The 22183-nt window shown below is 34.5% G+C and overlaps 3 protein-coding genes and 1 long non-coding RNA gene across 4 annotated transcripts; 1 reads left to right on the top strand and 3 right to left on the bottom strand.

Annotated features, from left to right (window-relative positions):
• Window positions 1-556: 556 nt before the first annotated feature.
• Window positions 557-3320, bottom strand: LOC120343414 (uncharacterized). The gene is made up of 6 exons (XM_078111294.1): window positions 3258-3320; window positions 2179-2286; window positions 1662-1780; window positions 1480-1570; window positions 1261-1381; window positions 557-960 (listed from the first exon to the last, which is right to left on the bottom strand). The coding sequence occupies exons 3-6, from the start codon at window positions 1778-1780 to the stop codon at window positions 839-841; spliced, it is 453 nt and encodes a 150-aa protein (XP_077967420.1). The 5' UTR covers window positions 2179-2286; window positions 3258-3320; the 3' UTR covers window positions 557-838.
• LOC144421080 (uncharacterized) lies at window positions 2180-3725 on the top strand. Its single transcript, XR_013474943.1, has 3 exons — window positions 2180-2815; window positions 2917-3037; window positions 3347-3725. It is a non-coding gene; the product is annotated as an uncharacterized LOC144421080 (long non-coding RNA).
• Window positions 3726-13900: 10175 nt separating this feature from the next.
• On the bottom strand, window positions 13901-15682 carry LOC120343454 (uncharacterized). The gene is made up of 5 exons (XM_078111280.1): window positions 15537-15682; window positions 15014-15132; window positions 14833-14923; window positions 14614-14734; window positions 13901-14304 (listed from the first exon to the last, which is right to left on the bottom strand). The coding sequence occupies exons 2-5, from the start codon at window positions 15130-15132 to the stop codon at window positions 14186-14188; spliced, it is 450 nt and encodes a 149-aa protein (XP_077967406.1). The 5' UTR covers window positions 15537-15682; the 3' UTR covers window positions 13901-14185.
• A 2286-nt stretch (window positions 15683-17968) lies between these two features.
• Window positions 17969-21209, bottom strand: LOC120343283 (uncharacterized). The gene is made up of 4 exons (XM_078110944.1): window positions 21066-21209; window positions 18731-18821; window positions 18523-18643; window positions 17969-18240 (listed from the first exon to the last, which is right to left on the bottom strand). Exons 1-4 carry the CDS (start codon window positions 21182-21184, stop codon window positions 18119-18121), a joined length of 453 nt encoding a protein of 150 aa, XP_077967070.1. The 5' UTR covers window positions 21185-21209; the 3' UTR covers window positions 17969-18118.
• Window positions 21210-22183: the final 974 nt, after the last annotated feature.

Genomic DNA, 22183 nt, shown 5'->3' with positions numbered 1-22183 from the left:
TCGTGTAATTCTTGAATAGGAACTGATTGATACACATGATAAACTAACTGCTTTCTCCAGATAAATTTGCTTTCAAGTCTGGACGGTATTATCGCTTCATTACTAAACGTTTTATTACACAGCAAACGCATTAGGTACAAATCAGAATTTTGTCTCAAATGAGTCCATATGATAAGTAACTTCTGCTATATTACCTGAATTGTCGTTTTTTCTGAAGGCGTATTCGAGCATAATATTGTCTTACCGGTTATGATGTGCGCCGGATGTGATTGCTAAGGCTTCATGAGGATAAATCAGTGGGTAAATCAGATTATGAATGAATTGGTAATATTATATGCTTCATAAAAATTGAGGTCAAGCTGTATGGCAAGAATGCTGGCACTTTTGCTTAGTCTGGTATACCAGAATAACAAACTCAGATAAAAGGTGATTACAGGTATTGCGGCTTCGTTGAAATTCCAAATGAAACACGAGAATGCGAAAAACCTTGGGGCGCATATGCAAGCATATATGTTCTATGCCACGCCCTTTAAATAATTAAAATATTATCAGACAATTCAGCTCAATAATTTTATTACTTATCGGAATCAATCTGCAATGTAATACGCTCCAACTAATTTGAATAATTGGATAAAGCAAAATACTATAGCATAACTATTGCTAGATTTCAGAAACAATATGGCCAAATGTTTGATCCAAGTAACATGGCACACACATATGTATATTGTCGTCTCGCATTTTTCCTATTTTCCAGATGTAGATATTCATGACGTATTTTGAATGAGAGCTGGCAAATTTATTATCTTGTAATATGAATTAGTAGAGCGGCATTCGGAACTTATCGCATCAATGCGGTTCCCAGGAGTAACTCCTCACGGAGTTGATTAGTAGCCTTTTTTAGGCTTTCGTCAACTTCTGAATCGTTGCTTTTCATATTCTGAGCAAATTCTTCAATTTCGTCTGTTCAAAAACAAGGGAAGATAAATAAATTAACGCGAATAAACCTATATACGAGTGGTTGGAACTTTGTTTAATACGAAGTAATATATGTAAGTAATAAGTCATATGATATTGGAAATTTCTCTTGTGATGGCAATTAGTATGAAAAATGCACCGGATGCATCAATAGATATCGATATAATTTTTAAATTGTTGCTGAAGGAATGGCGGAAGCGATAAAATCAACGAAACATTGAAAATAAACAAGTGCTGGTTTCAACTACAGGATGCATCTTCTCTCTGTTAAAAAAAAAAATTTACCCAGATTCATTCCAGAGACTGAATTTAATGCAGAAAACAATTTGTTCATGTCGTCATGCGACAATTCGTCTTTGAATTCATCCTTCGCATTCTCCAAAAATTCTTGAAAAGAGTCGCTGTCCTATATACAGATAAATAACGGTAATATGACAAAATGATAAAAAATGATAGAACGATAAAATAAATAATAAATAGTAAACGAGTTCAAAAAAAGATAACCTCGCTTTTCAGGTAGGCCAATTTCTCCAAAGAATTACGATCCCACCGAAGAAGTCGAAGACCAACTTTAGCAACGTGGCCAAGTGCTTTTCTAAATAAAAGTCATTTTGTTTTGTTACCAGCCAATATTACTGCACAAATCATAGACTGTCAACAAGGGATTCAATTACTATTAAATTTACCCTGCTGTATGCCATCCTCTACGTTTCTTTCCCCGGCGTCGTCTCCGACCCCAGGAATCACCATGTTGAATTGCTAACAAAGCAACAAGGAGCAATAGAACGAGAAACTTGAAATTCATCTATAAAATTTATAATATAATTATACGTTATAGTTTCTAGTTTCTGAATATACTTTATTTCTATAACGTATTCTTCTACGTTCTTCAATTCTTTCTGTAGTGCAAATATAGTGCGGGGGTATCAACTTGAAGGAAAACATTCCAGCGTTAAAAGTAATAAACACAGCGTCAGTTTTGGTAAAACGAGCAACAAACTTTCATGTATGTAATCAGATAATGTTTTCATTGGTGGGGCAATCTGGGGTTGAACATTTCTCAATGCGTCGCGATCTGCGCATCAAATCGAACGCGGGGAGCATAAATGCTGAAAAAAATTGAAAACCAAAAGCCAATTTTCATTATCAAGACGAATCGTTTAACAAATGATGGACAAATAAATACTTAGATCCACTCCTTACCTTTAATGTCTTCTGAGTGTAGATACGACTCAACGTGATTCTCAACAAATTCTTCGCGTTTATATACGTTTTCCTAATGGGCGTTTTCCCCAACAGCACACTTGAGTACTGCAACACGATTTTGAATAGTTTTATAACAAAAAAAATTTCTAGGCATCTAGAAACAACAAATTATTCATTCCACGTCGACAAATGCTTTACAGTTTAAGGAAACTTTGCTAATTAAAATATATATAACCATTTGCTTGTGAACTCAAAAATACCTTTAGTGGCAAATTTTATGGAAATTCCCATAATTGAAAGTCGAATGCACAACAGTATTGGGCTTGTATGCTAACATACGTTTTGAATGTAGTTCGTAAAAATAAAGTATAAAGTAAAAATAAAGTATATCCAGAAACTAGAATCTATAACTAACGCCGGGGAAAGAAACGTAGAGGATGGCATACAGCAGGGTAAATTTTAAAGTAATTGAACCCCTTGTTGACAGTCTATGAATTGTGCACTAATATTGGCTGGTAATAAAACAAAATGACTTTTATTCAGAAAAGTACTTGGCCACGTTGCTAAAGTCGGTCTTCGACTTCTTCGATGGGATCGTGATTCTTTGGAGAAACTGGCCTACCTGAAAACCGAGGTTATCTTTTTTCGAACTCGTTTATCTTTTATTATTATTACTTTTATCGTTCTATCATTTTTTATCATTTTGTCATATAACTGTTATTTATTTGTATATAGGACAGCGACTCTTTTCAAGAATTTTTGGAGAATGCGAAGAATGAATTCAAAGATGAATTGTCGGATGACGACATGAACAAATTGGTTTCTGCATTAAATTCAGTCTCTGGAATGAATCTGGGTAAAATGTTTTTTTTTACAGAGAGAAGATGCTCTGATACATCCTGTAGTTGAAACTAGCACTTGTTTATTTTCAATGTTTCGTTAATTTTATCGTTTTCACTATTCCTTTAGCAACAATTTAAAAAATCATATCGATATCTACAAATGCAATTGCTGCATTTCCCATACTAATTGCCATCACGGCACAGATTTCCAATATCATATGACCTAATACTTACATATATTACTTCGTATCAAACAAAGTTCCAATCACTCGAATGTAGGTTTACTCGCGTTAATTGATTTATTTTACCTTGTATTTGAACAGACGAAATTGAAGAATTTGCTCAGAATATGAAAGACAACGATGTAGAAGTTAATGAAAGCTTAAAGCAAGTTACCGATCAACTCCGTGAGGAATTACTCCTCAGAACCGCAATGTTTCGAACGCTGCTCTACTAATTCATATAACAAGATCATAAATTTGCCAGCTCTCATTCAAAATACGTCATGAATATCTACAACTGGAAAACAAGAAAAATGCGGGACGACAATTTTACATTTGTGTGTGCCATGTTACTTGGATCAAAAATTTGGTCATATTGTTTCTGAAATCTAGCAATAGTTATACTATGGTATTTTTCTTTATGATAGTATTTGAATTAGTTGGAGCGTATTACATTGTGGATTGATTCCGATAAGAAAAATTACTGAGCGGAATTTGTGTGATATTATTTTATTTATTTAAAGGGCGTGGCGTAGAACATATGTTTGCATCTGATATACATATTCATTTGTCGCATAGCCATAGTCGAATCTTCATTCTAGTTTTGAGAGCATTTTTCGTGCTAGTCTGCGCCCCAACGTTTTTTGTCATTCTCATGTTTCAATTGTAATTTCAACAAACTGACTGTCGCAATACCTGTAATCGCTTCTTATCTAAGTCTGTTATTCTGGTATACCAGACTAAGCGAAAGTGCCAGCATTCTTGCCATACAGCTTGACCTCAATTTTTATGAAGCATATATAATTACCAATTCATTCATAATCTGATCTACCCACTGATTAATCCTCATGCAGCCTTAGAAATCACATCCGACGCACATCATTACCGGTGAATGACGTCCGGTAAACTCTTGACACCCATAAGGGGGACTTCCATCATCATGTTGGAGGTGATTGCCTAAAGAGGACTGATTGCCTAAAAGAAATTCTTATAGATAGAATTACCAGAAATACATAAACCCAAGGATGAATGTATAGTTGAATGCTACTATGCGCGGTAAATCATGTCTATAAACACACAAAAGTTGCTTACCGTCAAAGTGACGTTGCATTATTTTGCCCTATTAATGAAACAACGTACAGCAATATGAAACAAGAGCATTTCTTCAAAATTCCGAAAGTCTTATATATGGTGAAAAGTACAAAGCTTATAAATGAGTTTAATCTGCTACTCATATCGTGTTGTTCAGTGCTGTATAAAACTCTGTTTTCCAGAATATTAAATAGACAAAATAAAGATTTCGATTAAACAAACGTTAGAACTACCTCATCTCCGTAAGCATGAACGGAAACTTTGTTGGATTTGAATTCACTCCTGAAGAAAGGGGTCGTTCCATTCATTAGTTTTCACCTTTTCTTACAGTACTTTATATGAAGTATTAAGAGAAGAAACCAATCTTGTGCTTTTTGCAACAACTTTACTACGACGAACTAAATCATTAAACCAAGTTTTCAGCTTTCTCAGATAAGGTCAATTTTAGGCGCTCCAGAAGTATGCGTACCATCGTATATATTGCGAATTCGGGCTCATGTTTTGTGTAATATTTATGATGTGGGGAATGATGTAACCCAGCGGTTCCCAAATACATCTCGTAGTTTAAACTAGCATTTGTTTAATTTAAATTATTCCATTTATCATTTAATTTCCCATTTCTGTTTGTATTGCTAAATTTTAAAAACGCTTATCATTGAATGCCATCGAAACTTTTTTGTGCCATCACCAAACCAATTTCGATATCATATCACTAATTTCTTAAAATATTACTTTCTATTTTACAAAGTTCCAATCAATCCTATATAAAATTATCCGTATTGACTTGTCAAGAAAAACGATTTCGTATTGAAATGATACCCTTGACTATATACTTCGTTCGACAGACGAAATTGAAGAATATGCTCGGAATATGGAAAGCAACTGTAGCGAATGTGCATTGTGTAACTATGGATTATAATGTATTTAACCCTTTCATACTAATAGCATGTAACATTTCACAAAATAGGCCACATTATGTTTCGCAACAGCGATAATGCATTCGCTCCATGTATTGCCTTTCTCGTATCCACCAATTTGATGACGTAACGTTTCCGGTTTGCCGAGAGGACCGCATAATATCGTGCTTTTTGGTTCACTTGTAATCTTACTGTTTTAGAATTAAGTGTGTTACAATTTTATCTGTATTTGGAATTTGGATCGTGCATCTTTTCAATAATATACAACAATTCGGCATTCAACATTGTGTGCTTATTATCGTCTGAAAGAATCCAGATTGGAGTCAAATTCCATAACGCGTGTCAATTTAATAACGTGGGAATCGAACTTTTATATACTAGAGTGATCAGTCTTTATCCCTAAGACTTGCATCTCTTCTCTCTATACAACAATGTAGAAGTTGACAAAAGCCCGAAGGAAGCTACTGATCAACTCCGTGAAAAGTTACTCCTGAGAACCGCAATGATGCGATAAGTTCCGAATGCCGCGCTACTAATTCATATAACAAGATAATAAATTTTCAAGCTCTTATTCAAAATACGTCAGGAATATCTACATCCGCAAAAACAGCGAGGCGACAATTTTACATATGTATGTGCCATGTTACTTGGATCAAAAATTTAGCCATATTGTTTTTAAAATCTAGCAAAAGTTATATAGTATTTTTCTTTATCGAGTTATTTAAATTAGTTGGAGCGTACTGCATTGCGGATTGATTCCGACAAAAAATAAAATATCTGAGCGGAATTGGTCTGATATTATTTCATTATTTAAAGGACGTGGCATAAAAGTCATGCTTGCATTCGCTCTGCTTACGTTTGCTGGAGATCCACAGTCGAACCTTTATCAAGCAACATGCGTGCTTGTCTGCGCCCCCAAGGTTTTAACTCACTCGCGTGTTTTCATTTGAAAACTCAAGAAGCTGGCTGACTGAATCATTCTTATGGATCATATTGATCAATACATATTATTCACACATTACCTATTTTTGAAATATTGATCATTTCAATCGAATGTTCAATAGACAATGAAAAATAATGACAATTTTCTATGGTAATAGTAACGCATATTCCATGGGTTTTTGTACTCCTGCAGTACGCTAGATTCCATATCACCAGCATCTTCACCAGTGTCTATCTAAAACAGCACACGCACCTAAAACATGAAATTACCTATTACATGCAGCAATATCTGGCAGCAATGCTCTTCTCGATGAAAAAATAACTTAGTTTTACTCTATTTCTAACAAAGCGTGATATCAAAATTGAGAAGCTTTATAGTCCATTGATATTTTAAATAAGTTATTAGCGACAATGTCTCGAATAAGCGTGGATATCTTCCGTATAGAACGTTAGAGACTTTATTCTTCAGGCAGGCATGTAGAAACCTAAGATGTAGAATTACAAGTAAGAAGTCTCTCGGCATACACGTGGAAAAATAACGGCAAGGGTTGTAAATAGTCAATGAAACCACATTTTGTGTTTGTGATACTAGGTGCTAAAGTTGACACCTGTGCCAAAATTATTGCCCTGATATTTATTAAATATTAATAATTTATTATTATTAAATTTACTATCCACTTTGTTTTCAACGTCAAATTTCGGTCTTTAAAGCTTTGTCTACACTGTATATTTTACTGCGCGCTGGCCAGAAGAAAGTTTTATATGTTTTGGCGGGGTTATTTGTGCTTTATTTTCATTCTATATTTTATCGTCGATAGCTTACCTTCAGCAAAACAGAAATGTGGTAGAAATATTTGAACCATAATTGGACACGTAGTGGACATAGCGATCGTTTTGTTGTTATGTCGTTCTTATTCTTGTAGTCTATTGACACGTTTTGAAGGAATCGCTTTTCTTATTGATTACTGGACCACAGGCTATGAAATTTTCAGTAGTTACAGATAAAATTTTTCTCCAGAAGACTATTAATTTTATTTATTTCAAATATTTCTGTTAGCTCTGTGAGATTTGTTTTTGTTTTCTATGACGTCACCGAACGTTCTGCGCACGCATGATGACGTGCCATCGAACGTCGGCGTGAAGGCGGATTCTGCAATTCGTTGCTACTCAAAAATTGCTAGTTTTTTGAGGTTACCGGTGATGCTAAAGGTACGGCCGACTGAGGCACAAGTTAGGTATTCGGTCAAAGCCTCATTATTTAGACCTTTTTACATTACGTAGGGACACTATTACTTTTCACTATAGTGCTAGGAAATGTAATGGCAGCGGTTGGCTAACTAATTGAACTAATTGTTACTGCTTACTGCCATCTAATATCTTTGAATTGTAGAAATTTTTCATCACTGCCGAAACAAATGGAAAGATGTAAAAAATTATTTACTTTCATGTTAAATCAATCATATATTTCACAACTTGAAACAAAATACATTTGTCACGTTTTGTCTTCGGTAAATTCTCTTTCTTGAGTCTTCCAATGTCACGATATCAAGCTTTTTAGAATCGAAACTGAAAGACAAAACAACAACGTTATGAATGTGATTCACAACAGTTTTCTTATCCAGACGAGAAGCTGATTAAAATAGTAAAAGAACTACATTCAGAAACCATTTAGTTTTATTATAAGATAATATTCTATTATCATTCATGTATAATTATTCTGTTAAATCTGAACTAATGATTCCAATCAACAACTCTATCTTTCCACTTTGACTAATGGAATTCTGGTCTCTTATTGCCAATTGGGATATTGGGAAGCTATTGGACTATTTAACAACAGATCTATGTAGAGATGGCGTACATAAAAGTGAAATAAATATGATAAAACTTGTTATTGTAAATAATCATGATCCTTAAGTCGGAATAAAACGATGCAAATGTGCAAATCTTTTGTCAAAAAAACTACTAAACGTTGTATAAAAGATCCAAGTTTTGTACCTAATCACCATATACAACTTTCGGAATTACGGAAAAGTTTTCTCGAAGTTGAGTAAAATCCAACGACAAATTAATCTTCAAAAAACCTGGAACTGTCCCCGCATAAAGGTGATTGAAAATTCAGTTTCGCGGCGTACCATTCACTATGACGTATGATAATACTGACAATACTGCAACATATGTTTGACGACATCATAGATCTGAACAAGGAACAATATGTCTGTACTTTTTATCGACATAAACACCAATAGCAATTCGTGTTTTGTAGACATGATTTACCACACATAGTAACCTAAGTATGCATTTATATCTTTCGTTTATAGATTCCTGGTCAATTACATAAGATCTAATCATTAATAAAAATGTGTTTATCACATTGATGGAAAATTGCAAAGCAGAAAAAAAGGATGCCTAGTGATATTCTACAACTTTTGGAAAGTATTGAAGAAAGTCCGATTTCCCTGCCCGATTGTAGCGAGTACAATCGTTTTAACTAAACAGATGCCTTATCGCAAATGTTCACCAATCTTTAGTTTTTAGGTGGTTGCGTTTGATACGAGATCAAGTTCTCTGTACAATCAATTTATTGACAATCTGTCAAATTATGTTATTTAGTTAAGTTTTAGTTCATCCTTGTCTGTAATTTAATCCCAAATAATATGCCTTTAATTCAGGTATCGACATGAAGTTAAAAAAACGTTGAAAATGAAATTTAACAACAGGGACCACAAAATTTTTTTGCCTATGAACTATTCAAAGTATCAATTGACTAATATGCTTCTCAATTTTCATAAAGTAAAACTAAATTATGTTTTTCATCGAGAAGAGCATTGCTGTCGGATAGTGCTGCATGTAATTGGTAATTTCATGTTTCAGGTACGTGTGCTGTATAAGATAGACACTGATGAAGATGCTGGGGATATATGGAGTCTAGCGTACTGCAGAAGTACAAATACCCATGGAATAAGCGTTACTATTAACGTAAAAAATTGTCATTATTTATCATTGTCTATTGAACATTCGATTGAAATGATCAATATTTGAAAAATAGGTAATGTGTGAATAAATATGTATTGATCAATATATGATCCATAAAAATGATTCAGTCAGCCAGCGTCTTGAGTTTCAAATAAAAACACACGGGTGATTTAAAACCTAGGGGGCGCAGACAAGCACGCATACTGCTTGAACCCACCGGATGTTCGACTATCGATCTCCAGCAAACGTGAGCAGAGCGAAAGCAAGCATGTCTTTTATGCCACGCCCTTTAAATAAAAAAATATTATCAGATAAATACCGCTCAGTTATTTTATTTTTTGTCGGAATCCATACGCAATGCAGTACGCTCCAACTAATTTAAACGAGAATATCGGTCAGAGACCGAAGACTTATCGATCAAAAGTTAGGGGATCCCCCAAAACAGCGCCCTTACTCCTCCTTGTGTCCCATCACTAATTAATCAATAACTCGCTAATTATACGACATAATTCGCCCAAAATCAATAGACTTCTGGTCCGGAATAAGATGAATGCACATGCAAAATCTGGAGCAGATTCAATCTCGCTTCCGTGAGATATCGCGTGCATATAACAGACAAACAGAAATACCTATTAACATACTTACCGATTAAAATCGATAAGTAATAACTCGATAAAGAAATATACTATAAGCATAACTTTTGCTAGATTTCAGAAACAATATGGATAAATTTTTGATCCAAGTAACATGGCACACACATATGTAGAATTGTCGCCTCGTTGTTTTTGCGGATGTAGATATTCATGACGTATTTTGAATAAAAGCTTGAAAATTTATTATCTTGTCATATGAATTAGTAGAGCGGCATTCGGAACTTATCGCATCATTGCGGTTCTCAGGAGTAACTTTTCACGGAGTTGATCAGTAGCTTCCTTTAAGCTTTCATTAATTCTACATCGTTGCTTTTCATATTTTGAGCAAATTCTTCAATTTCGTCTGTTCAAAGACAAGGAAAAAATAAATAAATTAACGCGAATAAACCTATATACGAGTGGTTGGAACATTGTTTGATACGAAGTAATATATGTAAGTAATTAGTCATATGATATCGGAAATCTGTCTCGTGATGGCAATTAGCATGGGAAATGCACCAATTGCATTTGTAGATATCGATATAATTTTTTAAATTGTTGCTAAAGGAATAGTGAAAGCGATAAAATCAACAAAACATTAAAAATAAACAAATGCTTTCAACTACAGGATGTATCAGATCATCTTCTGTCTGTTAAAAAAACATTTTACCTAGATTCATTCCAGAGACTGAATTTAATGCAGAAACCAACTTGTTCATGTCGTCATCCGACAATTCGTCGTTGAATTCATCCTTCGCATTCTCCAAAAATTCTTGAAAAGAGTCGCTGTCCTATATACAAATAAATAACAGTTATATGACAAAATGATAAAAAAGATAGAACGATAAAAGAAATAATAAAAGATAAACGGGTTCAAAAAAAGATGACCTCGCTTTTTAGGTAGGCCAGTTTCTCCAAAGAATCACGATCCCAACGAAGAAGTCGAAGGCCAACTTTAGCAACGTGGCCAAGTACTTTTCTGAATAAAAGTCATTTGTTTTATTACCAGATAATATTAGTGCACAATTCATAGACTGTCAACAAAGGATTCAATTATTATAAAATTAACCCTGCTGTATGCCATCCTCTACGTCTCTTTCCCCGGCGTCTTCTCCGACCCCAGGAATCACCATGTTGAATTGCTAAAAAGGCAACAAGGAGAAATAGAACGAGAAACTTGAAATTCATCTATAAAATTCATAATGTAATATTAAGTTATAGTTTCTAGTTTCTGAATATACTTTATTTTTCAAAAAAGTTCTCCTACATTTCATCGTTACAAAATCAAAAACACGGCGTCAGTTTTGGTAAAACAATGAGAAAAAACTTTCATGTATGTAATCAGACAATGTTTTCATTGGTGGGGCAATCTGGGGTTAAACATTTCTCAATGCGTCGCGATCTGCGCATCAAATCAAACGCGGGGAGCATAAATGATGAAAAAATTTGAAAACCAAAAGCCAATTTTTCGTTATCAAAACGAATCATTTAACGAATGATAGACAAATAAATACTCAGATACACTCCTTAATTTTAACGTTTTCTGAGTGTAGATTCGCCTCAATATGATTAGCAACAAATTCTTCGCGTTTATATATTTTTTCCTAACGGTCGTTTTTCCCAACGGTACGCTTGACTACTGCAACCCGATTTTGAATATTTTCGTGAAAAAAAAATTTTAGACATCAATAAACAGCAAATTATTCATTCCACGTCGACATATGCTTTGCAGTTTAAGAAAACTTTGCTAATTAAAATATATACAACCATATGCTTGTGAACTCATTCCACGTCGACATAAAATGCTTTAAACCTTGCTAATTAAAATATATACAACCATATGCTTGTGAACTCAAAAAAACGTTCAGTGGCAAATTTTATGGAAATTCCCATAATTGAAAGTCGAATGCACAACAATATTGGGCTAACATGCGTTTTGAGTGGAGTTCACTCAGCTTCTCGTCTGGATAAAATCTATTGTGAATTACATTCGTAATGTTGTTGTTTTGTCTTTCAGTCTCGATTTCAAAAAGCTTGATATCGTGACATTGGAATATGCAATAGTATGTGTAATTTTACATCGCACAAGCGGTGAAATTACTCAACGATGATGTGAATAATCGTATAAATAGTTGCTCGTCCAACCGCCAAACGGCTTCGTTTACTATTTTAATCAGCTTCTCGCATGGATGGAGATGTGTTGTGAATCACATTCGTAATGTTGTTGTTTTGTCTTTCAGTTTCGATTTCAAAAAGCTTGATATCGTGACATTGGAAAACTTTATATATTGACTATACAGTTAATATCGTGACATTGGAAGACTCAAAAATGAGAGTTTACCGAGGACAGAGCGTGACAAATGTATTTGGTTTTAAGTTGTGAAATACATAATAGATTTACCATAAGGGTAGATAAAGTTTCACACCGTTGCTTTTGTTCTACAATTTGAATATCGTAAATGGCAGTAACAATTCGTTCAATTAGTTAGTCGACCGATGCCATTACATTTCCTAGCACTTGTGAAAAGTAATAGTGTCCCTACGTAATGAAGAAAAGCCTAAATAACAAGGCTTTGACCTAATACCTAACTGGGCTTCAATCGGCTGCACGTGTAGAATTATTAATACCAACTTTTAATATTGATGATGCCTAGACATGATGATATTTTACCCGTTCCTAGCTGGAATATCTATATCAAATATTTGAAATAACATGATAAAAGCATAAATCTTTTGTGAAAAATAAAAACCTGCCAACGTGAAGTTATGATTGACTGATCAATCAGCTCTATCAACAATGAACTGAGATCCAAAAAAATAAACGAAATCCGCTGGAATATTCATAACACGCAAAGAACTGCGCAAAGCTTTAAGAGAATTTCGTCGACTTGTTGGCCTAACAAACTGTGGTACGATTACAAAACAATGCTTATTCAGTGGAATGCTTATTCCAAATTCTTTTATTTAGAAAATTCGAAGCTTTATCAGAAAAATAAATAACACCAAATTGCTGTGACAAGGACCAGAAATCCATACGTTTTTATTTCATTTGTATCTTTCACAATGTACGTCTATATTGTACGTTGATTATGCCTTGATTTGGGTGATCATTTGAAATTATGGTTCAAGTATTTCTACCACATTTCTGTTTTGCTGAAGGTAAGCTTTCGACGATAAAATATAGAATGAAATTAAAGCACGAATGACCCCGCCAAAACATATAAAACTTTCTTCTGACCAGCGAGCAGTAAAATATATAATGTAGACACAGCTTTAAAGACCGAAATTGACGTTGAAAACAAAGTGGATAGTAAATTTATATATCAGGGAAATAATTTTTGCACAGGTGTCAACTTTAGCACATAGTATCATAAACACAAATATGGTTTCATTGACTATTTACAACCCTTGCCGTTATTTTTCCACGTGTATGCCGAGAGACTTCTTACTTGCAATTCTACATCTTAGGTTTCTACATGCCTGTCTGAGAAATAATATCTCTAACGTTCGATACGGAAGTCGTGATATCAACGCTTATTCAAGGCATTGTCGCTAATAACTTATTTAAAATATCAATGGACTATGAAGCTTCTCAATTTTGATATCACGCTTAGTTAGAAATAAAAGAAAACTAAATTGATGAAAAGCATTGCTGCCGGATAGTGCTGCATGTAATGGATAAAGTCATGTTTAAGGTACGTGTGATGTATGAGATAGACACTGGCGATATGGAATCTTGCAGGAGTGTTACAAATACCCATGGAATAAGCGTTACTATTAACGTAGAAAATTGTCATTATTCATCATTGTCTATTGAACATTCGTTCGAAATGATCAATATTTGAAAAATAGGTAATGTAAGAATAAAAATGTATTGATCAATAGTATCCATGAGAATGATTCAGTCAGTCAGATTCTTGAGTTTTCAAATAAAAACACGCGAGTGAGTTAAAACCTAGGGGGCGCAGACAAGCACGCAAGCTGCTTGCAGAACTCTCCCGATAAAGGTTCGACTGAGGATCTCCAGCAAACGTAAGCAGAGGGATGCAAGCTTGTCTTTTTTGCAGCGCCCTTTAAATAATGAAATAATATCAGACAAATTCCGCACAGTTATTTATTTCTTGTCGGAATCAATCCGCAATGTTATACGCTCCAACTAATTCAAATACCACGATAAAGAAAAATACTATAGCATAACTTTTGCTAGATTTCAGAAACAATATGGCCAAATTTTTGATCAAAGTAACATGGCACACACACATGTAGAATTGTCGTCTCGAATTTTTCCTGTTTTCCAGTTGTAGATATTCATGACGTATTTTGAATGAGAGCTGGCAAACTTATTATCTTGTCATATGAATTAGTAGAGCGGCTTTCGGAACTTATCACATCATTGCGGTTCTCAGGAGTAACTCCTCGCGGAGTTGATCAGTAGCTTCCTTTAAGCTTTCATTAACTTCTACGTCGTTGCTTTTCAGATTCTGAGCAAATTGTTTAATTTCGTCTGTTTAAAAAGACAAGGAAAAATACATAAATTAACGCGAATAAACCTGTATTCGAGTGGTTGGAACTTTGTTGATACGAAGTAATATATCTAAGTAATAGGTCATATGATATTGGAAATCTGTGTCGGGATGGCAATTAGTATGGGAAATGCACCAATTGCATTTGTAGATATCGATATGATTTTTTAAATTGTTGCTAAAGGAATAATGAAAGCAATAAAATTAACGAAACATTGAAAATAAACAAGTGCTAGTTTCAACTACAGGATGTAATAAGGCATTTTCTTCTTGTTTATATCACATTTTACCTAGATTCATTTCAGAGACTGAATTTAATGCAGAAACCAATTTGTTCATGTCGTCATCCGACAATTCGTCTTTGAATTCATCCATCGCATTCTCCAAAAATTCTTGAAAAGAGGCGCTGTCCTATATACAAATAAATAACAGTTATATGACAAAATGATAAAAAAAGATAGAACGATAAAAGAAATAATAAAAGATAAACGAGTTCAAAAAAAGATAACCTCGCTTTTCAGGTAGGCCAGTTTCTCCAAAGAATCACGATCCCACCGAAGAAGTCGAAGGCCAACTTTAGCAACGTGGCCAAGTACTTTTCTGAATAAAGTCATTTTGTTTTATTACCAGATAATATTAGTGCACAATTCATAGACTGTCAACGAGGGATTCAATTAAAAAAAAATTTACCCTGCTGTATGCCATCCTCTACGTTTCTTTCCCCGGCGTCGTCTCCGACCCCAGGAATCACCATGTTGAATTGCCAACAAAGCAACAAGGAGCAATAGAACGAGAAACTTGAAATTCATCTATAAAATTCATAATGTAATATTAAGTTAAAGTTTCTAGTTTCTGAATATACTTTATTTTTATAACGTAATTTTCTAGGTTCTTCAATTCTTTCTGTAGTGCAAATATAGTGCGGAGATATCAAATTGAAGGAAAACATTCCACGGTTAAAAATAATAAACACGGCGTCAGTTTTGGTAAAATAAAGAGCAATAAACTTTCATGTATGTAATCAGATAATGTTTTCATTGATGGGGCAATCTGGGGTTAAACATTTCTCAATGCGCCAAGATCTACGCATCAAGTCGAGCACGGGGAGCTGAAATGCTGAAAAAAAAAACTGAAAACAAAAAGCCAATTTTCATCATCAAGACGAACCGTTTAAGAAATGATAGACAAATAAATACTCAGATTTACCCCTTACCTTTAACGTCTTCTGAGTGTAGATACGGCTCAATGTGATTCTCAACAAATTCTTCGCGTTTATATACGTTTTCTAATGGGCGTTTTCCCCAACAGCTTGACTACTGCAACACGATTTTGAATAGTTTTATAACAAAAAAATTTTTTAGGCATCTATAAACAGCAAATTATTCATTCCCCGTCGACATATGCTTTACAGTTTAAGAAATATTTTCTAATATAAATATATGAAACCATATGCTTGTTAACTTAAAAATAACTTTAGTGGCGAATTTTATGAAAATCTCATAATTGAAAGTCGAATGCACAACAATATTGGGCTTGTAGGCTAACATACGTTTTAAATGTAGTTCGTTTACTATTTTAATCAGCTTCTCGTCTGGATAAAAACTGTTGTGAATCACATTCGTAACGTTGTTGTTTTGTGTTTCAGTTTCGATTCTAAAAAGCTTGATATCGTGACATTGGAACACTCAAAAATGAGAGTTTACTGAAGACAGAACGTGACAAATGTATTTTGTTTCAAGTTGTGAAATATATGCTATCGATTGGGTTGAAATATGTATGTCTGAGGAAGTTTGACCGTGGTCAGACGAAACGTTACAGAAATATATTTGTGTTAGTGTGCAGCAAGACTATTTATTGAATTACTGTGAAATATATGATTGAATTAACATGAATGTAGATAATTTTTTGCATCGTTCCATTTGTTTTGGCAGTGATTAGAAGTTTCTACAATTCAAAGATATTAGATGGCAGTAAGCCAGTAACAATTAGTTTAATTAGATAGCCAACCGCTGTCATTACATTTCCTAGCACTAGTGCAAAGTAATGGTGTCCCTACGTAATGAAGAAAAGCCTAAATAACTAGGATTTGACCAAATACCTAACTTGTGCTTCAATCGACTGCACGTGTAGAATTATTAATACCAACTTTTAATATTGATGATGGCTAGACATGATGATATTTCACTCGTTCCTAGCTGGAATATCCATATGATATATCTGAAATAACATGATGAAAGCATAAATATTTTGTGAAAAATACAAACCTGCTAGCATGAAGTTATGACTGACTAATCAATCGGCTTTATCAATAATGAACTGAGATTCAAAAAAAAAAAAAACATCCGCTGAAATATTATTCATAAGACGCAAAGAAATGCGCAAAGCTTTAAGAGAATTTCGTCAACTTGTTGGCCTGACAAATTGTGGGTCATTACAAAATAATGCTTATTCAGTGGAATGCTTATTCAAAAAATTTTTATTTAGAAAATTCTGAGCTTTAGCGGAAAAATAAATAACACCCAATTGCTGTGACAGGGACCAGAAATCCATACGTTTTCACTTCTTTTGTATCTTTCACAATGTACGTCTATATTATACGTTGAATATGGCTTGATTTAGGTGATCATTTGAAATTATGGTTCAAATATTTCTAACACATTTCTGTTTTGCTGGAGATAAGCTTTCGACGATAAAATATAGAATGAAAATAAAGCACGAATAATTCCGCTAAAACATATAAAAAAAAATTTTGACCAGCGAGAAGTAAAATATATAGTGTAGACACAGCTTTAAAGACCGAAATTGGCGTTGAAAACAAGGTGGATAGTAAATTTATATATCAGGGCAATAATTTGAGCACAGGTGTCATCTTTAGCACATAGTATCACAAACACAAAATGTGGCTTGTGGTTTCATTGACTATTTACAACCCTTGCCGTTATTTTTCCACGTGTATGCCGAGAGACTTCTTACTTGCAATTCTACATCTTAGGTTTCTACATGCCTGTCTGAGAAATAATGTCTCTAACGTTCGATACGGAAGTCGTGATATCAACGCTTATTCAAGGCATTGTCGATAATAACTTATTTAAAATATCAATGGACTATGAAGCTTCTCAATTTTTATATCACGCTTTGTTAAAAATAAAGTAAAACTAATTTATCTTTTTGGCGAGAAGAGCATTGCTGCCAGATGGTGCTGCATGTAATAGGTAATTTCATGTTTTAGGTGCGTGTGCTGTTTTAGATAGACACTGATGAAGATGCTGGTGATATGGAATCTAGCGTACTGCAGGAGTACAAATACCCATGAAATATGAGTTACTATTAACGTAGAAAATTGTCATCATTTTTCATTGTCTATTGAACATTCGATTGAAATGATCAATATTTGAAAAATAGGTAATGTGTGAATAAATATGTATTGATCAATATTATCCATGAGAATGATTCAGTCAGTCAGATTCTAGAGTTTTCAAAGAAAAACACGCGAGTGAGTCGAAACCTTGGGACATGCGAGCAGACTGCTTACAGAACTCTCCTGATAAAGGTTCGACGATGTATATCCAGCAAACATAAGCAAGCCGAATGCAGGCAAGTCTTTTATGCCACACCCTTCAAATAAATGAAATAATATCAGACAAATTCCGCTTAGTTATTTATTTATTGTCGGAATCAATCCGCAATGTAAGACGCTTCAACTAATTCAAATAACTAGATAAAGAAAAATACTATAGTATAACTTTCGCTAGATTTCAGAAACAATATGGCCAAATCTTTTGCATCGGAACTCATTTATCGCATCATTGCGGTTTTCAGGAGTAATTCCTCACGGAGTTGGTCAGTAGCTTGCTTTAAGCTTTCATTAACTTCTACATCGTTGCTTCTCATATTCTGAGCATACTCTTCAATTTCGTCTGTTAAACGACAAGAAGAAATAAATCAATCAGCGCGAATAAACCCATTTACGAGTGGTTGGAGCATTGTTTAATACGAGGTAATATATGTAAGTAATATGATATTGGAAATCTGTCTCGTGACGGCAATTATTATGGAAAATGCACCAATTGCATCGATATCGATATAATTTTTTTAATTCGTGTTATAAGAATAGTGAAATCGATAAGAATAGCGAAACATTGAAAATAAACAAGTGCTGGTTTCAACTACATTTTTCTGTTGTTAATAAAACATTTTACCCAGATTCATTCCAGAGACTGCATTTAATGTAGAAACCAACTTGTTCATGTCGTCATCCGACAATTCGTCTTCGAATTCATCCTTCGCATTCTTCAAAAATTCTTGAAACGAGTCGCTGTCCTATATACAGATAAATAACAATATTACGACGAAATGATAAGATGATAAAGGAAATAATAAAAAATAAATAAGTGTAAAAAAGATAACCTCGCTTTTTAGGTAGGCCAGTTTCTCCAAAGAATCACGATCCCATGGAATAAATTTGAGACCGACTTTAGCAATGCCGCCAACTACTTTTCTAAATAAGAATCATTTTGTTGTTTCAATATAAGCTAATATTTCACCATCATTCAGAGATAATTATCTTGTTAATTCTAAAGCAGTGATACTAATATGGGTACGCTCTATCTTTCCAGTTTTACCAACGGAATTCTGGTCTTGTATTTCCTTTCGAAAGAATGCCATTGGGTTAGTAACCAACAGATTTCTGGGACAGAAATATATGGCCTATGCTGTCAAGAAATAAATATGCTAAAACTTGTTCTTGTAAATAATCATAATTATTTAGTCTGATTGGAAATGTTGCAAATGTGTTGAGAAAAACTTTTTTCGAAAACCTATGATCAAAAATATAACAAATAGGTGTAAACTAATTATGTGATCGAATTTAACTAGTGCACACTTTAATAAATTGTCAATATTTTCCTCTAAAACCAACTCTTCTTTGAAAAAAAATCCCCCTTCTACAAAATGTCACTACTTTACGTGCGAGAGACCTCACTGCGATTTCTTTTGAAAGAGTATCTACGTCGCTTCATACAAAATGTTTCTCGAGACACGAGCACGTTTGTCTCAACCCCGTTGCGTTGAAACGAGAGATGTGAAAAAAAAATTTGAAAAAAGTTCTGTATTTCAAATCGGAGTGATAAATACAAGCCAGATGGACTCGACATCTAATATCCCAAAAATGGAGAAGATCGTCGTCTTTCAAACGAGATAAGAGTGGCATTCTGGAGCGAAACGCAACGCAAAATATTCAAGATACAAAGAGAGCATGTTTTCGCCAACAGTTTCGAGCGAACGCGATCCTTGTTTGTTTATTATTGTGCGGGTAATGATTACTACCTTGTTTACGCGCCGAGAACGATTGCTCGCTCGCTCAAATTAGTTTCTTTCAAGTAATAACATATTCCTCTGTATATTTCTTTGTTTTCAAATACTTACAGATATAAAACTCGCAGAATTGAAAATATGCGAAAAAAAAGTGACGCGCAACGGGGTGGTATTGGACGCGCAACGGGGGGGTCACAAACACTCGGACAAGCATATATCAAGCTTGAAAACGACGCAAAAATGTTTTATTTCTTTTGTTTTGAGTTACGTCCTCAATAAGACGTATACATAAAGAATGTTAACTCCTACTGACCAATCAAATTAGAGCCATATTTATACTACAAATAAGTGTCATCCCGGCATTTTAATTGGCAATATTGTTATATACATTGCATCAGTGGTTCCCAACCACCGTGCCACATTGGTGTGCCGCGAAGAGATTTCATTTTTGATCTCCAATCTCTTGAATTCCGCGAGAATTACCCCACGGCTCTTCCTAACAAACAGAAACGACATATTTGAGGAGTCGAATTTGGGTATTTTTCAATTCTTAGTTTAGCATAAAGAGCGCCAACACCGTTTCGTAAAATTAAAAATGTCAAACAAGGAAACAAATTACTGTGCAAAGACTGTACTGCGTACTGTGTTACGTTTTTCGAATAGTTTTTGCGTTCTAAAAAGTCGAATAGGCGTTTCGACATATCATTACCATCGATATATGCTCGGGCATTTCATTTCTCTCGCAAGTGCTGACTATAATTTGAATTGATTGAATTGACTTGAATGATTTTGTCAATGGGAGAAATATATCAGATTGCAACAAAAAGAATTGTGCAAAGATTGTGTAAAAGTAAGAATACCTGATAATATTAAGGGCGTAACGTGGAGCGGGGTAGGGCCAGCAAAACCGAAGCGCGTGATTGACGGTGCGTTTGAAGACCACATATTACCCGCGAGGCCGCTTATCTTATACAATAATGTGAGGTGCTCCGAAGGCGCTCTCGTGTACATTATTGTAAGAAAATAGTTATAGTATCGGAAACTATTAACCATTCGCGCTCGACTATCGTATTTTTCAGTAATGTTTATTTTGTAAAGCGGAAACAAGATGTGTTTAAATATAGACGAAATTATTGGAGTCCCCTCGCCTGCGTTAAAAGTGTGTTTCTCTCAGAGAGTTAGATATATGTCTCTCTATACCTGTTACTAAATACAGGGTATTTTGTACTCACATGAATAAAATACCCTTTGTCTGATCTTCTTTGTTTATTTTTATTTTATAGCAAACTGGCTTTAAGAGTAGAAAAGTTCATGTTTTGAGATAGGAGTGCCGCGATTATTTAAAGTGCTCAATAGCGTGCCGCGATATAATAAAAGGTTGGAACCACTGTATTATATAAACTTTGGATTCAATTGTTATGATATTTACCCTGCTGTATGCCATCCTCTACGTTTCTTTCCCCGGCGTCGTCTCCGACCCCAGGAATCACCGTGTTGAATTGCTAACAAAGCAACAAGGAGCAATAGAACGAGAAACTTGAAATTCATCTATGAAATATATAATGTAATATCAAGTTATAGTTTCTAGTTTCTGAATATACCTTATTTTTCGATCGTATTCTTCTACGTTTTTCAATTCTTTCTGTAGTGCAAATATAGTGCGCAGGTATCAACTTGAAGGACAACATTCCACCGCTACAAAATCAAACACATGGCGTCCGTTTTTAGTAAAACAGAGAATATCAAACTTTCATGTATGTAATCAGACAAGTGGTTGAACAATCGTGGGTGAGACATTTCTCAATGTGTCGCGATATGCGCATCAAATCGAACACGGGGAGCATAAAAGCTGAAAAAAATTGAAAACCAAAAGCCAAATTTTTATTATCTACTAGACCAGCGGTTCCCAAAGTGGGCGAAAACGCCCCCTTGTGGGCGTTTATGATAACTTAGGGGGCGTTGATGGCGATTTGAGCAATTGGGGGGCGCTTTCTGTCAAACTGGGCGATTGGGGGGCGCTGACATCAATACGGGAGCTCGCAAGAAGTGTGATAATTTATGTCATTTACTCCTATGTTTTGGTTCAAACAAGTTTGCTTGTGATTTCGGTGTTGGAAACTTCTCGCTTAAGCAGCATTTTTAACTGATTTATATTAAAAACAGTATTATACAGCGTGATCCCAAAAAACGGAACCATCAATTTCTCGATTACTTCTACGAAATGGAGTGAATTGTTTCATTTTGTCTACACTTGAACTTCTGTGTGCGTATGTTTGTACCCAAAAATTGTCGGAGAATCTAGGACGTTTTGCACAAAAATTATGTTGATGTTCCAAATGCTCTTCTCGACATTAAAAAAAATTGCATTCTTCTTGGAACATTGTCAATCACTCTTCTTTGGGTTTTTCTCTATTTTATTTCTGCAATTGCAGCCTTGTGTTTACCAATCGTTTAAGGATTGTCCTTCGAACATCTTACATATCAGAATCTGAGAGGTTTCATTCCGATAATTGAGGTGCCCACGGGATGCCATTGCTGACTTTTCTT

This window comes from Styela clava, chromosome 3 (genome assembly GCF_964204865.1).
Source record: "Styela clava chromosome 3, kaStyClav1.hap1.2, whole genome shotgun sequence".
In the NCBI taxonomy this organism is placed as follows: domain Eukaryota; kingdom Metazoa; phylum Chordata; class Ascidiacea; order Stolidobranchia; family Styelidae; genus Styela; species Styela clava.
Note: the sequence above shows the minus strand (reverse complement) of the source record. Positions and strands in the feature narration are given on the sequence as shown.

Coding starts and splice junctions, on each gene's coding strand:
- LOC120343414 (XM_078111294.1), bottom strand. CDS start 1,780: ATGAATTTCAAGTTTCTCGTTCTATTGCTCCTTGTTGCTTTGTTAGCA. Junction 1,571..1,661: donor AGAGGATGGCATACAGCAGG/GTAAATTTAATA, acceptor ACTTTTATTTAG/AAAAGCACTTGGCCACGTTG. Junction 1,382..1,479: donor TGGCCTACCTGAAAAGCGAG/GTTATCTTTTTT, acceptor ATCTGTATATAG/GACAGCGACTCTTTTCAAGA.
- LOC120343283 (XM_078110944.1), bottom strand. CDS start 21,184: ATGAATTTCAAGTTTCTCGTTCTATTGCTCCTTGTTGCTTTGTTAGCA. Junction 18,822..21,065: donor AGAGGATGGCATACAGCAGG/GTAAATATCATA, acceptor ATTCTTATTTAG/AAAAGTAGTTGGCGGCATTG. Junction 18,241..18,522: donor AGTCTCTGGAATGAATCTGG/GTAAAATGTTTT, acceptor GTCGTTTAACAG/ACGAAATTGAAGAGTATGCT.
- LOC120343454 (XM_078111280.1), bottom strand. CDS start 15,132: ATGAATTTCAAGTTTCTCGTTCTATTGCTCCTTGTTGCTTTGTTGGCA. Junction 14,735..14,832: donor TGGCCTACCTGAAAAGCGAG/GTTATCTTTTTT, acceptor ATTTGTATATAG/GACAGCGCCTCTTTTCAAGA. Junction 14,305..14,613: donor AGTCTCTGAAATGAATCTAG/GTAAAATGTGAT, acceptor CTTTTTAAACAG/ACGAAATTAAACAATTTGCT.